This window comes from Thamnophis sirtalis, unplaced genomic scaffold (genome assembly GCF_051295495.1).
Source record: "Thamnophis sirtalis isolate CommonGarterSnake01/CBP01778 unplaced genomic scaffold, rThaSir2_p1.2 scaffold_7, whole genome shotgun sequence".
Lineage (NCBI taxonomy): Eukaryota > Metazoa > Chordata > Lepidosauria > Squamata > Natricidae > Thamnophis > Thamnophis sirtalis.
The window spans coordinates 43387374-43414110 of NW_028261387.1; the positions used below are offsets into that span (position 1 = coordinate 43387374).

Below are 26737 nucleotides of genomic sequence, written 5' to 3' on the forward strand. Positions count from 1 at the left end.
GTACTCCTCCTCCTTTTATTTTAGGAAGTGTACATTACCAAAATATTGTGTTCCTTGTACTTTGTAGTTCCTTTATGCTTTAATTCTGGGTGATTCGCATGAAGCAAGCCATTTGTTCACTCATTCAAGCGGATGATGATGAGCATTTTCAGTTTTCTTATTCTTGGTGAGTAGGCAATTCCCTGGTTAACAAACCCAAGGACAGTGAGAAACAATAGCTTGGGTGGTAGAAGAGATATTTCACAGGTAGAAAATCCCATCTGCTATCTAGTTAAAAGGCACAAATAGCAGAATGATTTTCTGCCTCAGATCTTTGAAAATTGCTACCAAAGTAGATAAGATGCTTTTAGAAAGGCAAAGCATTTGAGTTAATAGACCATGATTATAAGGCGTCTGCTGGCAGTGTTAAATGACTCCTAGGAAATCTATTCTCTTGAAGAACATAGAAGGAAGGATAAAAAGGAAAATGTGTAGGGAGACAGAAGCGAGAAGTCAATTATCTTTAAAGTTCTCAAGAATGCTATGACTAAGTAAAATTGTAATAATTTATTTGATTGATCACATTCCATGGGTAAAATATGATAGTCCAGCTTTATACTTGAGAATCAGATGCAGAATAATGGGTGGCTCAATTATTTTTGTATTATAATTGTATGCAAGTTTACAATAACGGCTGTCCTGATGTGAATTGATTCTAAACTCTTCAATGAAAGGTCAGGCTCTGTCAACATTCAATTTTGGATTGAGATTATCAGATGCAGCCAATAGGTGCATTCAGGTCTCAGCAATTAATGTGTTTTAGAAGTATTTTGCAAATTTACTATGTATATGAAAAAATCAGTATATTTTATTACAGTGCTGATATGATTTGGGGTATAGAGTCTTTTCATTCTGACATAATAATCTACTCCATAAATCATTTTTCTTAAGATTACAACAATCCTATTTCTAGTCCAAATATGGTAGTAGGTATTTCTCTATTGTAACAAGGACAGTTAATGTTTTAATTAAGTCATGGAAAAATTGAATTTCAAATCAAAAGCCATCTGGCATAAATACAAAAAAGCTAGCGAGCCTGACTTGTATTTTGAAGACATTTAATATACTATAAATTTAATATTTCATTTCTTCTAGGTATTGGGTTTTCAATAGTCTGTGCACATGAAAAAGGTAGAATTTACATTATTTTCTGGGAAATAGAATAAAGGGGTGCTATTAAATACTGACTGAGCTATGTTGTGAAGGTCAGATCATCTGTGTCTTTTTTGTAATGAACTTCAGTTTCCATTATGGTATTAACTTATAAGATTTACTTTAAAAACCTTTGTCAACATTGAACAAACATAAGGTGACCAGACGTCCCGCTTTCAGCGTGACAGGCACGCTTTTGTACAATTTGTCCCATGCCCCGCCCAGTTTTCAAAAAGTCCCGCTCCCCAGCCCATCAGCTGTCGCTCGCTCCCCTGCCCATCCACACGCTTTCAGTGGGGTGCATGTGGGGAGGAATCTCTCCTGTCCTCCCAGCTCCCTTTCGCCTGCAGCAGAGATCGGGCGGGCCAGAGGAAGCACTTTAATCAGTGGGATGCGTGCAGGGAGGAGAGGAGATATTCGTCCCTGCACGCAGCCCACTAATTAAAATACTTGCTTTCGCTCGCCCGAGCTCTGATGCCGGCAAAAGAAAAGTCCTTTCCGCCTGAATCCCACCCGAGCTCTGATGCGGACATCAGTGGGGTACGTGCAGGGAGGAGAAGAGAGATTCCTTCCAGCACGCACCCCACTGATTAAAGCACTTTCAGTGGGATGCGTGCAGGGAGGAATCTCTCCTGTCCTCCCAGCTCCCTTTCGCCCGCAGCAGAGATCGGGCGGGCCAGAGGAAGCACTTTAATCAGTGGGATGCGTGCAGGGAGGAGAGGTGATATTTGTCCCTGCACACAGCCCACTGATTAAAATACTTGCTGTCGCTCGCCCGAGCTCTGATGCCGGTGAAAGAAAAGTCCTTTCCGCCTGAATCCTGCCCGAGCTCTGATGCAGGCATCAGTGAGGTGCATGCAGGGAGGAGAGGAGAGATTCCTTTCTTCACAAGCCCCTCCCCCTCTTCTTTAGAAGAGCCGGAAGCATTAGGGGAGGGGGCTTTGCACATCCCCCTTCCCCCGAAGCCCCGCGCCTGCTTACAGCAGCCCCAGATCGCTAGTGGCATCAGACTCTAGTTCCCATCCCAGCCCTCTGCACAGGGTGACGCTTGCAAAGGAGAGATGCGAGAGGCGCTGGGATTGGTTAGAATTGGATGAAGCTTGGCTTTGGAAAGGTTGGGGGGGCAAGCGAAAGTGAAAGCCCCATAGAGTGACGCTACCAAGAAGAGTTTTGCAGTGTTCCACGGCCCTCCCCCCTCGGGAAAGGAGGGTTGGGATCACAGGCACCTGACTCTATTCGCTTTGGGTGTGCGTCATAATGTTGTAAGCCACCGGGCGTTACCTCTGTGTGAGGTGGGCTGCCCTATGCATTTGTGTGTGTGTGGGGGAGAGAGAGAGAGTGAAAAAGAGAGGGAGAAATAATTATATTAGTTAGATAGATCAGTGTTTCTCCACCTTGGAGACTTGAAAGTGTATGGACTTCAACTCCCAGAATCCTGGGAGTTGAAGTCCACATACTTTCAAGTCTTCAAGGTGGAAAACACTGAGATAGATGATAATGAGATGAGGGAGGGAGAGGGAGAGAGGGAGAGAGGGAGAGAGGGAGAGGGATACCATAACTAGATAGACAGATAGGCAGGCAGATAGATGGATGGATAGAGAGAAAGAGAGAGAGATAGGTAGGCAGGCAGATAGACGGACGGAGAGAGAGAGAGAGGGAGAGAGAGGGGGGGGAGAGGGATGCCATAACTAGATAGACAGATAGGCAGGCAGATAGACAGACAGAAAGAGAGAGAGAGAGACAGAGAGATACCATAACTAGATAGACAGATAGGCAGGCAGATAGACAGACAGACGGATGGATGGATAGAGAGAGAGTGGATATGTATAATTAAGGTGACCAGACGTCCCTAGCGAGGCCGCAGGCTGGCACTAACCGCCGCGGCCTAGCTTCCTCCCCCCCCCCGTCAATGGTGTCCCTCTTTACCAATCTGAAAATCTGGTCACCTTAAACAAACATTAACTAACATCATTGTTTAACCCATCCCCATTTGCTGCAGTACTTAAAAGCGAAGATGTTGGGGAAGGGGGAAGAGACAGAGGGGCTCCTAGAAGAGTGTGTGCATGTGCACAGACTGTGGGTTTTAAAAAACGTCTGAGTGAATCCAGGAAGAGGGAAGAGGCAGAGGGGCTGGAAGATACTATAGGAACACATACTTCCAGCCCCTCTGCCTCTTCTCTCTTCCTGGGTTCACTCAGACTTTTTATAACTCACAGCCTATGCACACACACTCTCTTCCACTCTTTTAAAAATGTCTGAGTGAATCCAGGAAGAGGCAGAGGGGCTGGAAGTGTGTGTGTGCACAGGCTGTGAGTTTTAAAAATGTCTGAGTGAATCCAGGAAGAGGGAAGAGGCAGAGGGGCTGGGAGTGTGTGTGTAAGGTGGTCAGTAATATTGAAGAGTTTCAGTTTCAGTTTCAGTTTCACTTTATTTGTATGCCACCCTTTTCCCTGGGGGGACTCAGGGCAGCTCACAGTTCAAAAGGGGGGAAGGGCAAACAATTTACAACATGAAGACACTACATCATTTAAGAACACAACAGTCATACAATTCGAGTGGGGTTAGAATCTTTAACCCCAGGCCAGCCGGGACAGCCAGATTTTAAGGGCGGCGCGGAAGGTCTGGAGGGTGGTGAGGATCCGGGGGAGTTCGTTCCAGAGGGTCGGAGCAGCCACCGAGAAGGCTCTCCTCCGGGTAGTTGCCAGTCTGCACTGGCTGGCTGATGGAATTCGGAGGAGGCCTAATCTATGCGATCTTATCGGTCTAGTGGAGGTAAGGACAGCCATATTTCCTCTGTAAATAGTTGTTTTATTGTTTTGTGTACTTATTTTATTCTTATTTAAGTAGTAAGTGCACAAAATAATAAATTTCCTTTTTTACATCTTCTTTTTGTAGGTCATTCTTTGGGGCAAAGAATTCATTGACTTGGCCACTCCAACCCAGTCACATGACTGCCAAGCTATTCCCACTCAGTCACATGACCACCAAGCCACTCCCAGGCCACACCTAGAGAATAGATTCTAAAAAAATTTGAAACCCACCATTGATCTGCTTCCTTTGCTTACATATCACTGGCACAGATGTTCTAACCAAACAATGCAAAATGAGATAACCTGTGGTGTCATCATGATGCAATCTTCATCTCTTTGTACCTGAGGCAAATAATGTAAGGGACAAAGCTGGCATTATGATATTGCAATACAGATTTTGTCACTTTCCTCTTTTCTTGCCTTGCAGACCCTTTGAAGAGAATGCTTTTGGTACCACTTGATTTTGATGATGTTAAAGATAATTCAGTAAAGTTCAGCTACAAACAATTCTATGAGCCAGGTCTCTCCACATGTTCCAGTCTTGCACTATTTCTTTGAGTTGTTCTATGCTCTGTCGGGTATCAACTTTGATAGTGTCCAGTTATTATATTCTATTTATTTATTTACTTTATTTATTTAATTTGTCACACATGTACAAAATAACAGGTATAAGTACAAACATGAGCATGAACAAGGAATGAGTACAAGTAAATGGGGACAGTGGGAAAGGGACAGTAAGCACGATGGTGTGCTTATGCACGCCCCCTCTTAGGAATGGGGTGAGGTCCACAGTAGACAATTTAAGGTTGAAACTGTGGGACTTAAAGGATGTAACAATGGAGTCAGGTAGAGAATTCCAGGTGTTTACCACTCTGTTGCCGAAGTTGTATTTTCTGCAATCGAGTTTGAAGCGGCTTACCTTGAGTTTGTAGCTATTGTTTGCCCGTGTATTATTGAAATTGAAGCTGGAGAAGTCATTGACAGGTAGGACAATGTAGCAGACAATTTTGTGTACTACATTTAGGTCAGACCATAGGCGGCGTAGTTCTAGGTTCTCCAAGCCCAAAATTTCAAGCCTGGTGGCGTAAGGTATTCTTATTCATTTTGTCACTTTCCTCTTTTCTTGCCTTGCAGACACTTTCAATGAGGTGACTTTGAAACCACCTAATGATGATGATCATTCAAGAGATTTCAGCGATGAAGAATTCGATGAGCCAGGTCTCTCCACATCTTCCAGTCTTACACTATTTCTTTGAATTTTTCTATGCTCTGCCGGGTATCAACTTTGATAGTGTTCAGCCATTATATTCTTTGTACCACAGCTGTACAGCAGATAAATGATAAATACTGCATATAATATAATATTTTTTCCTCTTTGTATTTATATATTTCTAAAATACTTGGGGCAGGGGAAGGTTAATGCTGAATGGTTCTGATGTAAAGTGGGAAGGGAACAATAATGTTTGATTTGAGTTTTTTCATCAAAAAATCCTGTTAATTTTTTCAGAATTTATGTATTCAACCATCCCAAGTGAAAGTTGTTGCTGTTGTAGCAGCTATGATGAAGAATACAGTGGTACTTATGCTTCTTTTACTCCTTCACCTGATTCTCCCATATCAAATGTCACTATTAATGAGAGTAAGTATTATTATTCCCCATCTCATTTCAACTGCATATTCTGGAGATTAATTGAATTCAAAGAAAAGAACAGTGATTTTCAGCCATCTCCTATGTCTTGATCAATGACAAGTTTCACTTTCAGTTTCAGTTTATTAAACTTGTATGCTGCCCTATTCCCAGAGGGACTCAGGGCGGCTAACAAACCAAATACAAAGAAAACAAAACAAGACAAAAAAACAAAATACAGAAAATGGATTTAAAAACTCTCAACAGCCACACAATTCGAGTGGGGTTGGGAACTCATCAGCCCCAGGCCTGCCGGAACAGCCAGGTCTTAACGGCTTTGCGAAAAGGGTGGTGAGGGTCTGAATCTCCATGGGGAGATCGTTCCAGAGGGCCGGAGCAGCCACAGAGAAGGCCCTCCTCCAGGTGGTCGACAGTTGACATTGGCTAGCAGATGGAATCCGGAGGAGGCCTAATCTGTGGGATCTAATTGGTCGTATGGAGGTAATTGGCAGGAGGCGGTCTCTCAAGTACCCAGGTTCGATACCATGTAGGGCTTTAAAAGTAACAACAATATTCCATTATGGGTTGTTCCGCATTATGGATTTCTTGCAATGGCTAACTAGATGCCTCTGATAGTGCTTGATAAACCTCTCTTGTGAACTCTGTGGTGTCACTGTCTACTACTACGCACAAGTTAACTATGTCCACATGAGTATCTCAACAACTACAAAATGACGGTTCTTTCCTGAACCCTGAACTACATTCCACTTTAAAACAGTAATAAAACAGCTTTGATGAAGTCAGATGTACAGGTTAACAATGATGAACTGAATTCTGAAATGAAATCCATGTTTTCATGGATAACATTTTAATGGCCAGGAGCCCCATTAAATATGGGGATGGGGTGCAATTTGCAATATGTTGTGCATTGGTGACAAGTTTCGAAGCTGACTCATTCACATTGACAAATGCTTTTCTTTTTCGTATGTTTGCTGTGAAAATTAAAAAAAGATTAATTGAGCAGAACCTATTTTAGGGCTTGCAACACAAAATGCCAAGGCTTAATACATTGCTCTGAGAAATAATGAACCCCAAACTCAACGTCTTTGAATCTTGAGTCAATATTATTCAACCCAATATGTTTACCTGTATAGCATTATCTGCCATGAAAATATTTTATACTTTTTAAGTAAACAATTTTTCATTGTATTTAAATTTTTCTATTTCCTTTCATAGAAATTCCCCTTTACGACGAACAAGATTCAGGGAGGAAAAATGTCAATTTAAAAATGTGCGAAAAAGAATGGAAACAAGTAAGGAAACCAATATGAGTTAATTTTGTGATTGAGAATTATAGTAATGGGAATACAGGGTGAATGACTGAAAGTAGCTGAAGTATTGCATTATATTGTGTTTTATTTGCTCTTTGTTATTAATTTGTTAATTGCTATGATTTGGAATCTTGAAAACATCTAGAGAGAATACTTTTTTTATGAAGGAAGAAATGAAACGGATTTTTTAAATTTAAGGGCAATTATTAAATTTTGTGATATAAAGACTTATTAATTTTCTTAACTCTTCCAGAAGAGGCTAAAGGCTAAAACTTGGAGACTTCATGTCTCCCTCTCCGTTTCCCTCTCTCTCTCTCTATCCCTCCCCCTCCCCCTCCTCCTCCCTCTCCCTCCTATATCAATCATCTATCATCTATCTATCTTGATCTAAGTTAGGTACTGCCCATCTCACTATCAGAATGATTCTAAATAAAATTTATATGCTGTAAAAAGTTTCTGGAATTTGCTGGAAATTTATTTTAAAAAGCAGGTGAAAGTACTTTGTTAACTGAATTATGAAAACAATAGAAACTGAAATTTAGGAGGGAAAAAAAGAGCTAAATGATTAGCGGAGTTTTCATTTTATGGGCTAAATGTTTGCTAAAAAGGCCAAAGCCCCTGAGTAAGCATACTTATTTATGAATTCTAATTGTGTCTGACAAGTGAATCCAGTTAGATATTTTCTTCACCACTATTTTCAGCTTTGCAAGGACTGGATAAAAGGTGGAGATAATAGCACCGATCTCTCTGAATTCATTCTAGGAATGGCTCAAGAATGCGCATTCATTAGTATATAAGTCTCCGTATGGTTATGATGTCTCTCCAGACCATGTTTCCAATTTATGGCAAGTGGGGGGGGGGAGATAGCTTCTTTGTCCACTTGCCAGCTGAGTTTTGAGAAGAGCATATAATCCTTTTTTTTCTTTTAGAAAAACAATGCATATTACTCTGAGATGGAACCTACCTTCAAACTCTTGATATCCCTCTGTGCAAATGACACACATTCTGAAATCTCCTTGAAAGTAAGATTTATTACAAACTGAATAGTTCATAGTTGAGAACAATTTCTTTTTCCCAAGAAGCAAGTGGGTGGGCGACAAATTGGGCATTCAAATAAGCTTTTCAAATGATGTTTCAGAATAATTTGTAGCAATGTTCCAATATCTTAAAACCATTATAAACATAAGAGAAGGAAAGGGAAATGAGTCTATTTTTCTATATGTGGAGGAAATTAAATAGCAATATTATTTAATCTTGGTATAATAAAATAAAGTTTAATGCAGTTTTATAACTAGAATTGTATAATTAATAATCCAACATCGGTGACTACATTTCCATTAGGGAATCATGTTAGTCTTTGCATCAACACCCCTTATGTCAACTTTCATATAAAGAGATGATGTGTAGTATAAGGTTTTGTAATAATTTCTGATAAAATTCTTTTTTTTAAAGTTTTTATTGTTTTTATTAAAGAAAAACACACAAAAAATCATCTTTCATTGCATCTTGTAGAAAGTGTATCCATTGTTTATAGGTACATTTCGTGCGTTTCTTTCACAATCATTACGTATATTTCATTCAGTTTGAGTTGTACATTTTAGAATTTATATATTTTACTATCACTATACCACAATTTTCATTTAATTAGGGTTTTAAGGACACAACTACCTACTGGCATTTTTTTTTCCAGTCTCAATGAATCTGCCATAACTTTACATCTTTATAACATATTCTAAAAGAAAGTCGGCTAATAGGATATCTAACATTCCCTCTCCCTTTCCACCCCGCAACTCACAGATTAATGCTTCTGTCCATTTTACTTTTACTAGTACAACACACCTGTTTGTATCATTAAATATTATCCATTAACATTTTTTGTTATTATTGTAATTAGCTAAAAATTATTTACTATTTTTCTCACCTCTCCTCTCCACAGGCGCAAAAGAGATTTACCTTTATAACCATCTCTAAACAGAAATTTCTTAATAAGTGTTAACAAAATAACCATTTAAAATCTAAGACAATCTAAAAGATGTTGACATTTCTAGTTAAAAATCACCCAAAGTATGCATTAACATTTCCTTCTTGTTATTATAGTTAAAAGAAGAAGAAAAAACCCAATTGTTTGCTATTTATATCACGTCTCCTCTCTTCTGATCCAAATTATTTATACCTTCATAACAAGATCTAAACAAAAATTTATAAGGTTTATAAGTCTTTTCACCAGATCTCAATTTACAATTTGTGGCCTGGTTATTTATCATAATTAAAGTTATCATTTCATTATTAATATCATAGTAAATTATATGTTAACGAATAAACATTCAATGATGATCTAAAACAGTCTACAAAATACTAAAATCCCTATTTATTAATCATCAAAAGTTAGCTAATTTTTATCATCGACTAGCATTATCAAGCAGTGTCTTTCCAGTAGCAAAATGGTCCTTTCTCTCTCGCCAGCTGTTGTGTGAATTCTCTTTTTAGCACCTTTTCAGAGTTTAGAACTTCTCTCTGCACTTTGTAGCTTGCGAGATCTCTCATGTAGTTTCATTGCCCTTGAGTTGTTATGACGTAAGCTTAATCTTGGTTATCAAACTTATTTCTGGATGGATTTGTCTTCTTAATTCCATACTTTTCACTCTCTTTTTTTCTCCTGCATCTTGGAGTTTGGGAATTGTCAAAGTCACTTTTCCAGCTTCCCTTCTTTTCACTTTCACTCACATTTACTCCATTAATGGGTTCATCTAACGTCTTGTCTTTGTTTTCTGTATTTTCATTCTCTTCTTTAATCTCTGGGGCTCCAACCCCCTCCTCTTTTACTGTGGTACCCCATAGCCTGTCCCATTTCTTGTCAAATCTCTCAAATCCTTCTGAAATATTTTGGAGTCCAGCCAGAATGTTTTGGATTATTAAATTTTCGTCATCTGAATATTGATCCATTTTTCAAAATGTAAAGGAATCTGCCACTCTAGCATCTCAATTTTTTTTTGAAGGATATATCTATATTTATTTTAAATCTTAAGCACAAGTTCTTTTGTGGTTTTCAAAGTAGAAAGGTTCTTGTCTCTTTCTTTCCTTTTCCTTCTCTTGCCAAAATATTTTCTAAGAACACCTGCAAAACACTGTTCATGCCCTGGAGTCTTTATCAGTTTTTATAAACAAGTTCCAAACCCTTCCATTGCAAAGTCAGTGAAGTCAAGTAGAAAAGAACAAAGAATACATTGTTTCAAAAAAAGGAAAAAACTTCAGGCTCAGGCTTCCAAATGGCAGATTCAATTATTTTTTATGCTTTTTCCTTAAGTATCTTTAGTATGATTTTATAACAAATAGAAGGAGAAATTTGTTAAAGTAAAAAAAAAATTAGTTTAAGCCAATAGAAAATTTTAAGGTAGTAGAAAAAAATAGAGGAAAAAAGATCAGTCTATACACTTCAAGCGGAGAAACAGGAAATGTTGCAATCACTTCAATCCACAAAACATCATTACAAGCAAGAGCAGAAAACTTTCTAAGGCAGTCCAATAAGGATTAAATTTGCTGCTTTATTCTTACTTAGAGGACTAATTATTTATTTTTTTAAAAAAACTTTCTTAGGGCAATCTTCTGAAAGTAAAAAAAACCCTCACCAGATGTAACGCTTTCACTTCTTCTTTTCCTTCGGGAGCCGTCTCCGACGATGTCAGCCTGGGGGCTGCCTGTTTGCCACCGGTTGGAAGCGCTACCCTTGGGTCGATCAGGGACTTTGTGATGTCCCTGCAACCAGCAAAGTTTTGTTTTCCCAGTCACTGTCTCTTCGGGAAGGTTAGGTCCTGCTGGACCATCCAAGGACAAAAGTGTCATTGGCAGACTCGGACTGTTGAGTCCGCATGATGTACTGTCAGGATGTTTGCTCCTCCTCTCTCCTGATATCCTCTCTTAATAACTTCATTAGTCCTAAATATATCTCAGAGCTATTTTTTGTTTATAATTAACAAAAATTAAATTAAAAGAAATTAAAATTATATTTAATTTAAAAATATAATTAAAAGAAATACTAGAACAAATAAAATTCATAAAGTTGATTGTCTACAATAAGAAATCCACAACAACAAAAAGCTGAAAAGCATTGAGAAGAGATTGAGTCAATGATCCAGTATGTGATGAAAATTAAAAAACATAGGGAAAGAGAATGAAATAGTTTTTTTAAAAAAAAAACTGTGACAATTGAGATCTTTTTTCCATTTTTAAAAAAAATAACAGGTGTACTAAACATAAACATAGGCTCAGCTCCAAGATTTGTTTCAGGGGTGAAATCTGGCAGATTCTGACAAGTTCTGGAGAACCGGTAGTGGAAATTTTAAGTAGTTCAGAGAACCGGTAGCGGAAATGTTGAGTAATTCAGAGAACCGGCAAATACCACCTCTGGCTGGCTCCAGGAGTGGGGAGGGAATGGAGATTTTGCAGTATCCTTCTCCTGCCACACCCACCAAGCCATGCCCACAGAACCAGTAATAAAAAAATTGAATTTCACCACAGGTTTGTTTCCATTTTTATTTCGGGAATGAGAGATAATGGCTACAGTCATTCAAACCATCTTCTGGTTATGAATAGTGTATGAACCAATGAAGTGTTTTCTGCATTATTCTCAGAAGAGAATTAATAAAAATGTTTGGGTAAAACTTTTAAAGCTCTGAATGACTATCGGACCAGATTATTTGTGGATAATTACCTCCCCATTATATCTGCCCCATTCATTGGATTTGACATTTAACATTTCCTTAAATGTTGCTAACTTACAAGAACTAGGAAGTGTGTCTTTCCTGTGACAGTCTCTGCCCTATGGAACATGCTTCTTCCTTACGTCTGACCAGACCCCACAGTTGCAACTTTCCAAAAAATATTTAAGACCAGGCTCTCCACATATGTTGGTATAGGATGAGATTGGCATGACAAGAGTATGTTGTGGATTGCATTGAAATATTTACCTGTGGCATCAGATCTAATGTTTGTGTTGTGTTGTAGATACATATTATTTTATTTGAGAATTGTGAGACACTCACAATTTAGTTCAAGATTGGCAGTTCTATAACTGTTTTAAATAAAATAGATAAATAAGTATGATTTGAATGGTGTAGAGATCTATTTGCTTTTTGTAATCCCGCAGGGTTTGATGAATTCGTTTGAAAACATTTCTGACAGCCGTTCCCTCTGGGATATTGAAAGAAATAAACAAATTGTAACAACTTTGTCCTTGTTAATGGAAGGAATAAGCTCAGTTGCCCTATCAATAACTTTTTCAAAAGGACAATCACAGACCGTGGATCAAAACTCCGTGGGTAAGAACCCCACTACTTGGATAATAGTACAGTTTGAAGAAAAAGAAAGGACTCTATTTTTACTGTATGTTTTATAAGTGATTTTTTTTCCTGAGTCTCCTTTTATTCACCAGCTGTTAGCATATCTATTGTGCTTTATATAAGCAAGCTATACCATATTTTTTGGAGTATAAGATGCACCAAGATTTTGAAGAGGCAAATTAAAAAAAAAGGTTTTGCACTCTGCAGACCTCCCAAAAATGGCACATTTTTCACGAAAACTGGCCTGTTTTTTTTTAAAAAAACAACAACAACAACATAAATAGCCTTTAGGAGGTTTGTAGAGTGCTCCAGGGGGCTGGGGAGGCAAAATTTCCCAGCCCTCCCTCCAAGAAGCATTCTGAAAGTCTTATAAAGGCTATGCACGGCCATTTTGATGAAGGGGACAGGGTTTCAGGAGGCAAAAAATGCTGTATTCAGTGTATAAGATGCACCCAGATTTTCAGCTTCTTTTTTGAGGGAAAAAGGTGTGTCTTATGCTCTGAAAAATACAGTAATTCTGACTTCATTAGTCTGGATATTAGTAATCAGAGCTATTTTCAATTTATTCATTTCATTTATTAAATTTGCATCCCATTTTCTATGAACTATTAAAGGTTTTTACTGATGAAAGATATGTTAGAAAACATAAAATAGTTAATAAGAATAAAATAATAACAAAAAAGGAGGTGGAGTTGCATTATATCAGGGGTGTCAAACTTGATTTCATTGAGGGCTGCATCAGGGTTGTATTTGACCTCCGGAGGGTGGGGGGGCATGGCCAGCTCTACGCCTCTCCTGTTGGGGACGCCTGTGGTGGCCTGAGCACTCTGTCAGTGAAAATGGGCTCCTGCGCTCCATTTTCGGCTGCAATGGCCTCCTACAACCTTCACCTGTGGCCCTCCCAAGCTCCATTTCTGCTGGCAGAGGCACCACAGGCCAATCCTTTGCTATTTCCAGGCCAGACCAGTGGGCCATATCTAAGCACCTTGTAGGCCACATCCAGCCTCGGGCCTTGAGTTTGACACCCCTGCACTATATTATGACATGTAGTTCTTATTTGTTATTAACGCCTGGTTAAAAAAATGACCCACATTCGTTAGATCTGTGAGCTATTAAAACCCAATTTTTATGCTCACAATTCAAAAGACAAGTCTGGTTCGCAATTCAAAAGTTTTTATTGCAAAGAAATTGAAAAAGCAGACTCTTCCCAATGGCTTGGGTACAAGGAGCTCAAGGACAGACTTCAAGTAATACAATTTATACCATTCTAATCATTACGCGTGATGCCTAAGAAGAAGCCCTCCCCATTTCCAAAATCATTCTTTGAGATTAATTCGTATTTCAAGAGAACAGCATGACTTTTCCTGCAGACCCCTTTATCTTATCTGTGCCACTTTGTTATTTCATTCTATGCGGCCAGATGTTATCATCTCACCAATTTGTGTCCTTGTCTGTATTTAAATAGTAAAGGAATTTTAGTAAGGTGACCAGAGGTCCCGCTTTTGGCGGGACAGTCACTATTTTCTACAATTGTCCCGCGTCCTGCGTCGTTATCAAAAAGTCCTGATTTTTCATTTTTAATTTTGGCACCTTCTCGCTCGCTTGCTCGATCTCCCATTTTTGCCATGTTGCAGCTCGCTCACTCCCTCCCCTGCCCATCCTCACTAAGTTTAAACCAGCCCAGCTTGCCGCTCACTGATTGGCTGGAGTCCAGCCAATCAGTGAGCTGGCTGGGGGCGGAAAAGTTTAAGCTTCGCGCTGCTTGGCTCGAGTCTCCATTTCGCCTTCGCCTTCTTGCTGCTTCAGGTAAGCAACTCCGGCGGCGAGACTTGAGAGGCTTTGGGTGGGTGACGGCGCCTTCCCTTGCGAAGGCCTTCCCTAGCGAGGCCACGGGCTGGCAGTAGCCGCCACGGCCTAGCTGTCATAAGGGTTAGGTTCTGCGCATGTGCAAGTCTGCAAATGGTCATCAGCTTTCTTGCTCCGGCTAGGTAGGCTGACAAAATGCTAAATAACACTGTCGTTTTAGCTGCGAGTCTATATGGGAAGGGGTGCCAATGGTACCGCATGACCCAGGGGACCTGAGCAGGCAACCAGCTAGGGGGTCATTGTTCTCAGCCGGCTCGCAGCCCGCACGGTTGCTTCGGCAGTTTCTTTTGCCTGGCGGCGAAGATGGCGCCGCTACACTGATGGTGCCGCTCCCGGCAGTCTTTAACAACGCCGTTCTTCAGGTTTGTTTTCTGGACTCGGAAGAGCCTTGGACTACACTCAGGAGAGCCTTGGACTACATTAGGATTAGATTAGACACCATCATGCTAGAAGGGAGATGGCTGGTCTGGATGGCGCTGAACGAGATCAGGCGGCTGGCTTGTTGCCGCCGCCATGGCCCTACCAAGCCCCCCCTCATTGCCCCGTTAGCTTGTGGCGGTCCTGGCAGCTTCTGTCCTTGTTTCTGCAACCAGGAGGCGCCCTCGAAGTTACACCAGTCTATCATCATCTTTAGAGAGTGGGATGGTCGACTTGCTGCGGCACTGGACGGAAGTGGACAGCTGACTTTGTTGGTCAACTTTTGGGCGCCCCCCTCCCCGTCCCATTCGATTGGGGCTTCTCTGTGGCATGGCCTCTCCTTCGCTTTTTTTTTCCGCTTGCGGGGCCTCCTCTCCTTACCATCTTTACCATCTGGCTCTCTTTGTTTACGGACATTGGACTTTTGGACTTCCAGACTTACAACCTCGCTTCTTTGTTACGACTACTGCTGCCCACTACTGCCTCAGGGACACCACCTCAGCCACCCAGACTTTTGCCCCCCTTTCCACGCTGTTTTGGGAAGACGAATTACTCCCTCTATATCACCATCGATCTGCCATTGACTCGAACTTCATATTTCCACCTTCCACCTAGTGAGACCGTGGGTTGGCAGTAGGTGCCGTGGCCTGGCTTTCGCCTTCCCCAGTGAGGCCGCGGGCTGGCAGTAGCCGCCATGGCCTAGCTGTCACAAGGGAAGACCTTCCCTTGCGAAGGCCTTCCCTAGCGAGGCCGCGGGCTGGCAGTAGCTGCCGCGGCCTAGCTTTCACCTTCCCTACTGAGGCCGCGAGCTGGCAGTAGCCACCGCGGCCTAGCTGTCACAAGGGAAGACCTTGTTTTTATGTAAGCTGCCCAGAGTCCTTCGGGATTGGGCGGCATACAAATTTATTAAATCTTAAATCTTTCCTTGCGAAGGACTTCCCTAGCGAGGCCGGGGGCTGGCAGTAGCCGCCGCGGCCTAGCTTTCGCCTTCCCTAGTGAGGCCGCGGGCCGGCAGTAGCTGCCGTGGCCTAGCTTTTGCCTTCCCTAGCGAGGCCACAGGCTGGCAGTAGCCGCCAGGGCCTAACTTTCACATTCCCTAGTGAGGCCACAGGCTGGCAGTAGCCACCACGGCCTAGCTTTCACAAGGGAAGGCCTTCCCTAGTGAGGCTGCGGGCTGGCAGTAGCCGCCGGGGCCTAGCTTTTGCATTCCCTAGCAAGGCCACGGGCTGGCAGTAGCCGCCGCAGCCTAGCTTTCCCCCCGCCCCCTCTCCACACCTGCTTAGTGACCCTAGCCTTGTTGTCCCTCCACAGTCCAGTTCAGTCTCTTACCTGTTCTTGCTGCCTCTCTGCCTGCCTGCTCCCTGTTGCTTCCATCCATCACTGCAAGGATCCATCGCATTGGAGTTCTGCTGATTCTGCCTGCCTGCTGGTAAGTGAGCCAGGTTTTTTTCTTTTATTTTTTTAATGTATTTTAAAATAATATTTTATTTATTGTGCATAGGATTTTTTAAGATAGTTTTATTCTGTGAGGATTCTTTTTTTAAATTGTCTTAGACTATTTAAAAAAAGATTCTATCCAAAATAAATTGAAATAAACCATTTTTAAAAATCCTATCCACAATACTTTGAAATGTATTGTGCATAGAATTTTTAAAAATAGTTTTACTTCAATTTATTCTGTGTGGAATAGTTTGAAATGTTTTACTTCAATTTATTATGTGTGGATTCTTTTTTTAAATTGTCTTAGACTATTAGATTTTGTTTCTTTGAACAGCAAAACGTCTGAAATAATTTTCAGTTCCATTATTAATATTTTGGAACAAAACAATTTAAAACATAAAATAATTGTATATTGTGGAGACAACACAAATGCAAATTTTGGAGGAAAAATGAGAAGAGGTATAAATAATATTTTTTATAAATTAAACAAAAACCTTAATCAAAACATTATTGGTGTTGGTTGTGCAGCACACATAATACATAACACCATTCAAATAGCTGCTGACTTGTTGCCTGTAGATATGGAAAATATTATTGTTAAAATATATTCTTATTTCTATATATACATTGTGTGCGTTGAAATGCTTAAAGAATTTTGTGAAAATGTGGAAGTCAAATATCACGAAATACTTGAATACAGTAAAACGCGCTGGTTAGCTCTTTTGCCAGCTGTCGAAAGAATTTTGAAAATATACGATCCTTTGAAATCCTACTTTCTATCACAGGATAAATGTCCTAGAATTTTAGAAGAGTTTTTTGAAAAAGAATCTTCAAAAATTTGGCTAGAGTTTGTACACAATCAAGCAGCTCTTTTTCAAAATACTATAAAACTTACTGAAGGTGACAAAATTTCGGTAATCAAAGTAGCAAATGAAATTAATAATTTAAAATTTCAGTATCAACAGCGCTTAGAAAATATTTTTATTCTGTTAACTATCCGTAATAGTATAAACCAGCTAGAAGAACAATGTGCAATAAATCATGCAGATATCATGAATCACATTAAAAAGTTCTATAGTAGCTGCATAGATTATTTAGAAGAGTGAATGGTACATTACAATGATATTGAACATTTTCATTGGGTTGCATTAAAACAAGAACTTAATTGGAATGATGTGCAAAAATCATTTGATCATATTACTCAAAATTTCCCAAATAGTAATATTTCTGAAAATGATCTTTTTGATGAGGTGTCATTATTAAAAAATATATATTGATAAGGAAAAGGTTAAATCTTGAGCATCAGCAAAAATCACAATAGAGAACAAATGGTTAGAATAATTTCATCATTTTGAAACAAACCATGTTCCATACAATAATGCACTAAAAATTGTGGAATACGTGCTGTTCTTACCAGGAACTAATGCTGCGACTGAACATGTTTTTTTCTACAGTAAATAAAATGTGGACATCAGAAAAATCAGAATTAAGTGTTGAGACTTTGAAAGCCATTTTATGTGTGAAATATAATTTAACAAATTCTTGCGAAAAATTTCATGACCTTTTAAACAACGACAGCAATCTACTAAAAAAAATTTCACTCAACTGAGAAATATGCCAAAGAATAAAATAATACTGTACATATTTTTTGTAAATATATTTAATAAATATAAATGTAAATAAATGTATTATATTTGTAAATTGTAGTTATGTTGAAATAAAAAAATATTACAATACTATTTTTGCTTTGTATGAAAATTTTTGTTGCTCCGTATAAAATGTTTAATCAAGCCCCACCCCACCCCCGGTCAAAAGGTGTCTCTCTTTACCAATCTGAAAATCTGGTCACCTTAAATTTTAGCAAGTCATCCTGTATTGACTTTACTGCTTTGTGCTTAATTTACAAGAAAAACAGCGCCAAGAATCTTACACCTTTGTGTTACATTTTACACTTTATATGAAAGAGTAACTTATTATTTATTTATTTCCTTCAGATCCATTTAGCATTTCTTTGTCATTCCAGGGATCCAAACAGCTCTCATCACTCCAAAATCCTTAGAAAACAATGAAACACTGAGGTTAAAAGCTAAAGGAGATCAAATGGCCATCCACCCAAGAGCAGTGGCAGCAACTGCCACGATCACAGGTATTGCTCTTGGTTTTTCTACAGAGTAGAATCAGAACTGCTTTTACAATCTGCTTTCTTGTTCCCTCTGTGTGAGCTGCACCTCAGGATATTTGAACCTGCAGAAAGTTTCATCACTCTGGTTTGGATTAGGGAAGCTTCAATTCAAAATCTGTAAAATGCTAAATTGGGAAAAGTGGACTTAAGGACAAGAAAGTATTTGGTAGCACCTATTTTGTCAGGAAGTAAATATATGGGGACGCAGTGGCTCAGTAGCTAAGACACAGAGCTTGTTGATTGGAAAGGTCAGAAGTTTGGTGGTTTGAATCCCTAGTGCCATGTAACAGAGTGAGCTCCCATTACTTGTCCCAGCTTCTGCCAACCTAGCAGTTCAAAAGCATGTAAAAATGCAAGTACAAAAATAGGGACCATCTTGGTAGGAAGGTAACAGCATTCCGTGCACCTTCGGCATTTAGTCATGCCAGCCACATGACCACGGAGACATCTTCGGACAATGCTGGCTCTTCGGCTTTGAAACTGAAATGAGCACTGCCCCCTAGAGTCAGGAACAACTAGCACATATTTGTGAGGGGAACTTTTACCTTTACTTAAATATATGGTTCTACATTGATCCTTTCATTATCAAGATTTTGCCAGGTTCGAGAAAATACATACTCTTTATGTGATGTTATCTTGCTCTCTGATCTTCCTCCTGCCACTTGCAGATCCAATTGCTGTGGCTTTTATATCATATGTTGGGCTGAAATCACTCCTAGAAGAGACTTTAGTGCAGAATGGAACATTCCTGGGCAATGAAACATTGACAGGTTTCAATATGAACTCTAGACTAGTGAGCGTTTTCACCAGCAACCACACAACAGATATTTCTACTCCCGTCAATCTCACCTTTCAGCATCTCAGGGTATGTAAATGAAGAGGAAACCAATCCTCTTTTTCTATCCATCTTATGAATATAAATTAAGAAAAAAAATCAGAATATTGAGGAAAATGTAAAGTTGAATAATTGCTTTCAGTAGACCTTATTGTCATTCAAGACAAATCTGATAGCACCTTTTATTTTTTTAAAAACCATAAATCTGTGGACTGCCGCTCATTAAAACATATGTCTTTTAATAATATTTGTTATTGGAAATAGTGCTACCAAAATCTTTTTGATTTATTGCCACCATAGATTAACATGTCACTACAGTATCTGCTCACCAAAACGTCTATGATGTATACATTGTTCTTTTAGCTCGTCTTACGCTTGATTCCTTATTAATATTCAATAACTCTGAAGTAGAGTGTAAAGTAAATATGTAGATTTTCTTCCTACCTCCCGTCAGTGTTACTTTCCTCTTGCAGAATAGAGTTGCTCAGGAAAAGGTTCTCTGTGTCCAATGGATTTCTGGTGCCTTGTCCAGTCATGGTTGCCAACAGATCTTTTCTAACATCACCCATACAGAATGTAGCTGTCAATATCTGTCCAGTTTTGCTGTACTGATGGCCACAGGTCACAAACAAGTACGTAATTTCTGAAAACATCTAAGAACTGGATCTTGATAAACAACATGTTTTTTGTTACTTATTCAAATATCTCTTGTGTCCTGCCCTTGTCAAGGAAGATAATTTTTATCATTGAAGTTGGGATAGAATAGAATTTTTCTACTCAACTGAAAATTTTTCCATAATTATTAATAGCCACTCCTCTTATATACAGTACAGAAACTAAGAAATGCTTGTAATCCTCAAGATTTAAAGATCCTGATGCTTCATTTCCAATCATACAACAAAAGCAGTCGGGTATTAAAACAGCTTTTATATGTAAGCCAGATCTATGGTCTAGACAAAATGTAAAGATAACTTTCTTATCAAAAGGTGGCTCATCTAATGTTGAGAACTTCTCTTTCCAGGGAGATCTGATCCTCACTATTATTAGCTACCTTGGGTTGTCCATCTCAGTCATCTGTCTCTTCCTGTGTATTGTCACATTCCTCTTCTGCCGCGCCAGCCACAACAGCAGCACCTTCATCCACCTACAACTGAGCTTCTGCCTGTTTTTTGCAGACCTCCTCTTCCTAACTGGAATAGATAAAACAGGCAACAAGGTATTTCAGAAGAATATGTGACTGTTGTGGCACACCAGTAGAGCTGACAGCAGATTTGGACAGTAAGGAGGCTGGGAAGGAACATGGGCCAGTCCTGGAGTCTGGGGAAGGCTCTGATGAGGGTTCTGGGTCGGAGGCAGAGAGGAGGCCAGAGCCGTATGCCAGTTATAAGCTGACTTCAGAGTCAGACAAACAGCTGGAGCCTGTTCCCAGTGTGTGCATGGGCAGAGTTGCCAGAAAAGGGAACAGCTAACGAACAGGGGTTGGCTTGGGAGTAAGGCCACAAGTGGACGATGAATGGCCCCTCCCAGAGGAAATAAAAAAGGAGCAAAAGGAGAGTGGAATTTGCAGGAGACAATTTGCAGGAGCCGAGGTGGCACAGTGGGTAGAGTGCAGTACTGCAGGCCACTTCAGCTGACTGCAGTTCAACGGTTCAAATCTCACCGGTTCAGGGTTGACTCAGCCTTCCATATTTCCGAGGTGGGTAAGATGAGGACCCAGATTGTGGGGGCGATATGCTGACTCTGTAAACCGCTTAGAGAGGGCTGAAAGCCCTATGAAGCGGTATATAAGTCTAAATGCTATTGCTATTGCTAATTTGTTTACTTAATTGGTTTGTGACTCTGCAAGACTGCTTGTCAAGTTTTGCAGATATCGGCCAGCCAGTTCTCCAAACCAGATAAGGTCTGTGACTGTAAATTCTCCCTTGAAACACTTCGCTGGATGTGAATGAGCAGAATTCACAGTATATTAATAAAAGGGTTTTTTGTCGGGACAAGTACTTCCTACTCAGTTCAAATTAGTCTTCTTTTTTCTTTAGATCAAGTGATTTGAATCAGTTTTCTTTGAAAGCTCAATTCTTTTAACCTTTTTTGTATTAGTTTTATAATATTTCCATATATGAAATGGAAAAAAAAGTTACTTTGCACATATTTTTTCTTGTAGCTCTATTGCTGGAAAGATGAGGGTCAGAGAGATATGATTTGTTCCATTCCTCTGATTTTTGTTGCCCTTTCTTGATTTTCTTTCAAAATCAACAATTGAGGAATCAGATGCTGATAAAGAAATAACATTTTATTTTTGATTCAGATCCTGTGTTCGGTCATAGCTGGAATGCTGAAGTATCTTTTTTTGGCCTGTTTTGTCTGGATGTTCTTGGAAGCTGTCAATCTCTACCTCATTGCCAGAAACTTGAAAGTGGCCAATTACAGTGGGGCCAGCAAATATATGAAGATATCCATGTACCTCATTGGTTATGGGTTCCCTGTCCTGATTGTAGCTATTTCTGCAGCCATTAAACCTGGAGCCTTTGGGACTCTGTATAGGTAAGTCTTAGCATATGGTTAAAAGCTGCTTCCCTAAGCCAGGTGCCACCAAGATATAAACTACATGAAAGCCATTGCTAGTATAAAACTCAGGGAATCCAACTCTGTATGGTACATTGAAGTGTTTGCATATCTGCCCAAATTTCTCCTGATGATATTTCTCTTTCTTTAGCTGCTGGCTTGATCCAGATTTTATCTGGAGCTTTATGGGACCTGTCTGTGTAATAATTGTGGTGAGTAAACATCGCCTCTCTCTTTTTAATAGCAGAGAAATGAAAGATTCTTACACAACATTTCTTCTAACATGACTAGGAAGAAAAACAAAAGCTTGATATCAATGCAACTAAATCAGATACGCCATCCTTCTTTGATTTTTCAGTCTTTATAAGAGGATGTACCCTGTTTCCCTAAAAATAAAACCTCCCCGGATAATAAGTCCCATTGGGCTTTTGAGCACATGCACTAAAATAAGCCTTCTCCCCAAAATAAGCCCTCTCTGAAAATATTGCAACACAGTAGCAGCCATGGGGTGATGATGCTCACCACCTCCTACACCTCAAAAATAATAAGACCTCCCCGAAAATAAGGCCAAATGCTTATTTCGGAGGTCAGAAGAAAATATGACCCTGTCTTGTTTTGGGGGAACCATGGTATCTTTCATGAGTAATGTGGTAAAAGACTTTGCTTGGAAACCACATTTAAAATAATGTAGGAAAATCTGTTACATAAAGGGAATTCTTGAATTTCAATAATTTGCTAATGGCTGGAATTTTATATTGTAGGAATAACTTTTTTGGGAGGGGAGGAAAGAAAGGATGAACTGGGGAAAAACATTTGGAATCAAGAAAACGTTTGTTTCTTTTTCTCATCTGGAATTAAAATAGAAGTGAACATCTACTTACTTAAAACAATCAATTAGCAAAGTATATGAACACAAACTAACTTTAGTTTTCTTTCCTTCAGCTCATCTAGTCTTAGGGCATGATCTATTTCTTCTTGTTGTTGTTGTTATCATATTTATCTCAGAAGATTTATTCTTCTCCCCCCCCCCAAAGGTCAACCTAGTGTTTTTCTGTCTTATTCTGAGGACTTTGCATGAAAAACTGGCCTCTCTCAATTCAGAGATATCTTCAGTCAGAAATACCAGGTAATTTATCAATCATAAAGTATGAAAATAGTAGTTCAGTATGATCCTGGCAATTTGGCCAAAAACTTTTTCAAAATTCTTTTTCATAATATTTTAGACTACATAATGTTTGTCACAATGTAGGACTGTTAATGGTTAATCTTTTGCTATTGTTGTAGATCACTGATGTTTAAGGCCATAGCCCATGTGTTCATCCTGGGTGTGACTTGGTGTTTTGGCTTCTTTCAATATGGTCCTTTGGAAGATGTTATGGCATACATGTTCACCATCTTCAACAGTGCACAGGGAATCTTCATCTTCCTGGTGCACTGCTTACTCAACCAAAAGGTGATGTATAGAAAAACAGAGGTCTACTCTTTGAACAAACAGCACAATTTCAAAAGTTAGATTACAACAGAAAATCTTATGGTCCATGCCCCAAAAGTGCTTTTTCAAGAGGCAACTGGACTTTCTGGGTTTTCTTTGAAGATGTTTTGTTTCTCATCCAAGAAGCTTCTTCAACTCTGACTTGATGGTGGAGAATGGAAGGATTTCATTGGAATGGATTCCCCACCATCCAGTCACTGCTGAAGAAGCTTCTTGGATGAGAAGCAAAACATCATCAAAGAAAAACCAGAAAGTTCAGTTGCCTCTTGAAAAAGCACCTTTGGGACAACCATGACTAGGATGACTGAGAATCTCCATAGATGTTCTTATGGTCCAGGTTTTCAAGACTAGCTTCAGGATTTTGTGAGATCCTAGTATAAAACTACCAGTTTCTCTTTCATTGAAGAAAAAAAGTGTGTGGGTGGGTGTATGTAATGGTTAGGAGGTGAATGTCATCTCCTTATGACCATTTTAAAGGATGGTTTGAAGTTGCAACAGTGTAGGAAAAAGTGGGTTATGAACTAACCTGAATTATACTTGTTGCATCATCCCTGCAGACACATGGTTGCAATTTGGGCACTTGGTAATTAGCTCATATTTTCAATCCTTGCAACATCGCAGAGATGTAATTGTGATTTGCCAATCTTCTCAGCCAGCTTCCCACATGCAAAGTCAATTGGGGAAGCCAGATTTGCTTAACGACCATGCTAATTTGCTTAACAACTTTGTGATTGCTTAACAACCACGATAAAAATGATTATAAAATTGGGTTCAGTCATGAAATGTTTTGCATAATTGCCACATGCTTAATGACTCAAATTCAGGTCCCAATTATGGTTGTAAATTGAGGATTACCTTAGTAAAGATTGGGCCAAAATAGATTGAATAGGAGAAAGATCAATTTAAAGAAAAGACAATGAAGAAAGGAAATCTGATAATTATTAATGTAGTTATTGAAATATTCAGTAATAAATAAGAACACATTTTTTAAAAAATTGTTAGATGTTAACCCACTTTTCATTCTTACAAACAATTCCCAAAGTAGGGGCAATTGCATTGAAGATTCTTCTTCTGAGTGACTTTGTATTTTGGACCTTCAGGTGAGAGAAGCTTACTGGCATTGGATTTATTGCAAGAAAGACATCAGACCTCCTGTTTCTGAGATAACTATGACCTCTGTTCCCATCAGCAACCCTTTGGTAAGATAGATGTGAGACCGATAGATTTAATCAAACTTACAGTGGTAGGGGTAACTAGCCTTGGTACCTATTACAGGCAGTATATGTCCAGGACATCAGTAGAGTCATTTTTCTAACCCATTTAATACTTACAATGCAAACACCATCTTTCACAAAGAGCAGGCAGTGGAAGAAAGCTGGATTATCTTGAATTGACTACATGAATTCCTGAAATACCAGTTCTAGGTCTTCTTTTCTTCTTTTGGTGCTATGCCAGAGAAATTCGAAAATACAGGCACTTCATTATTATTTAGAAGCCACAATTTGTACTGGCAATTCGGTTGTCAGTACAAAGTTGTGGTTGTCAGTTGCAGTTTCCCTTAGTGATGTAATTACTAAGGGAAACTGCAACTGTGTTTACAACCTTATTTCAGCTTTTCCTTGCTTTACAGACATGCAAAGGTTATAAATGTAAGGATTTGTTGCAAAGTTACTTTTTCATCACCATCGTAACTGCAAACTACAGCAAACTTTTTGTTGTTAGTTGCGAAGTCGTGTCCGACCTATCATGACCCCCATGGATAACTTTCCTTCAGGTCTTTCTGTCCTCTACTATGTCCCAGAGTCCATTTAAGCTCACGCCTACTGCTTTGGTGACTTCATCCAGCCACCTCATTCTCTGTCGTCCCCTTCTTCTTTTGCCCTCAATCTTTCCCAGCATTAGGCTCTTCTCCAGTGAGTCCTTCCTTCTCATTAGGTGGCCAAAGTATTTGAGTTTCATCTTCAGGATCTGGCCTTCTAAAAAGCAGTCTGTGTTGAACTCCTTTAGGATTGATCGGTTTGATCGCCTTGCAATTCAAGGGACTCACAGGAGTCTTCTCTAGCACATAGTTCAAAGGCCTCAATTCTTTGGTGCTCAGCCTTCTTTATGGTCCAACTTTCTCTGCCATACATTGCAACTGGGAAAACCATAGCCTTTCTGGCTTTAATTCAAATATTTTAGAGTTGACATTTTATGGAAAATTATGTAGGGGATGCATTCATTTATTTGTAGATTCTACAAAATCCTAATTTTTAACTGAACTTTAACTGAAATTGAACTTTTTCTGCCTACGCACAAAAATTATTTAATTTCACTTAAAAGCAAAAAGCATCTAAGCAAGTTGTTAAAAATTGGAGATTGTTGCTAGATTATGATAAAAATATGATACTGTGTAAAGATAGCATTTGTGTTTTCTTTAGTTCAGCTTGCTCAGTAAACAAAGATTTTAGCCCAGTCTTCATTTACTATTGTATATTGTTTTCACTTTTTGCTCATTCTAAACCAAACTTTAAGAGGGTATTCTCCTCCCCACCCTCCAGGTAAAAGAACCATGTATTAATGAAGTCCATAACAAGAAGATTGAATGGCAAGAACAATCATAGCACACTGTCTCTCCTTTGGACTCTTTGTTCAGTTTGAATGAAATTGAAGAAAATTAGGATATATTCAGTCATTTGTAATTCTTTTTCCTTGCTGCACTTTGGAGTCACATTGTCTCCAAATTATAGTGGAGAACATTCACCACCACCACCCCAAACCCATTCCTTGTTTTAACTCACTTAACCAGAAATATGATGGTTAAAGAAAATATAGAGGGGGTAGCTATTGTTGTTAACTAAATTGAAAACACAGAGCCTTGAATAACTCTATAATGCAGGATTAATTATCTCTTTTTCATATATTGTGCATATGTTATCAGTATTTTTTCTAATGGATTGCCTTCTTATGCATTAATATCTTTGTAGATAAAGTATTGGATAAAATGTTTTTATTTCTGAGGTAGATATACTGTAAATAATGTTCTGCAAATTATTTGAAGAGGCAGTTTCACTTGTGACAACACTGTAAACCAAGCGTCATTCTTTGAACCATCAAATTAACTACTGTATATCTTTCTCAAGATATGGCTCTTTCCTGTGTAATTGGAATGCATAAAACACTGTTCTGCCATGATTTTGCTAGTTTTTAAGGAACAATATATTGCTAAGACATTGAAGTTAAGTGATTTATACTTCACGTAGGTAAACTTTATTGTTTTGCTTTATAATAAGAACAATATATTAAGTAGTTAAATGTATAATTTCACTGGCTGACATTTAATATATTTATTATTTACTTACTTATGTACTTCCCTTTCAGGGCTTTTATAAATGTACAATTATATACTTTACATTTGTGTGTTTGCTTTGTAAATTCCCAGTGGTTAATTTAAGAAAATATCTTGAAGTTTATGGTCCAAAACTCATCAACACGATAATGCATCATGCACATGAATATTGGTATTTTCAATATCAGTCATATTTAAATCACTGAGTATTTTTGGTTACCTTTATTAGCTGCAGCTATTATTCCATTTTAATGTCAAGTCATTTTGTAGAACTGCCTCAAATTATAATGCCAGCTGTAGGATAAATAGAATGATCATGA

The 26737-nt window shown here is 39.0% G+C and overlaps 1 protein-coding gene across 1 annotated transcript; it reads left to right on the forward strand.

The window, feature by feature from the left end:
• Positions 1–132: 132 nt before the first annotated feature.
• Positions 133–25699, forward strand: LOC106541327 (adhesion G protein-coupled receptor E3). Its single transcript, XM_087720766.1, has 18 exons — positions 133–166; positions 1135–1170; positions 4429–4521; positions 5136–5219; positions 5509–5640; positions 6865–6941; positions 7889–7981; positions 12103–12274; positions 18042–18164; positions 18869–19065; positions 19509–19667; positions 20057–20251; positions 21341–21576; positions 21749–21809; positions 22632–22723; positions 22882–23050; positions 24190–24288; positions 25630–25699. Exons 1-18 carry the CDS (start codon positions 133–135, stop codon positions 25690–25692), a joined length of 2115 nt encoding a protein of 704 aa, XP_087576892.1. The 3' UTR covers positions 25693–25699.
• Positions 25700–26737: the final 1038 nt, after the last annotated feature.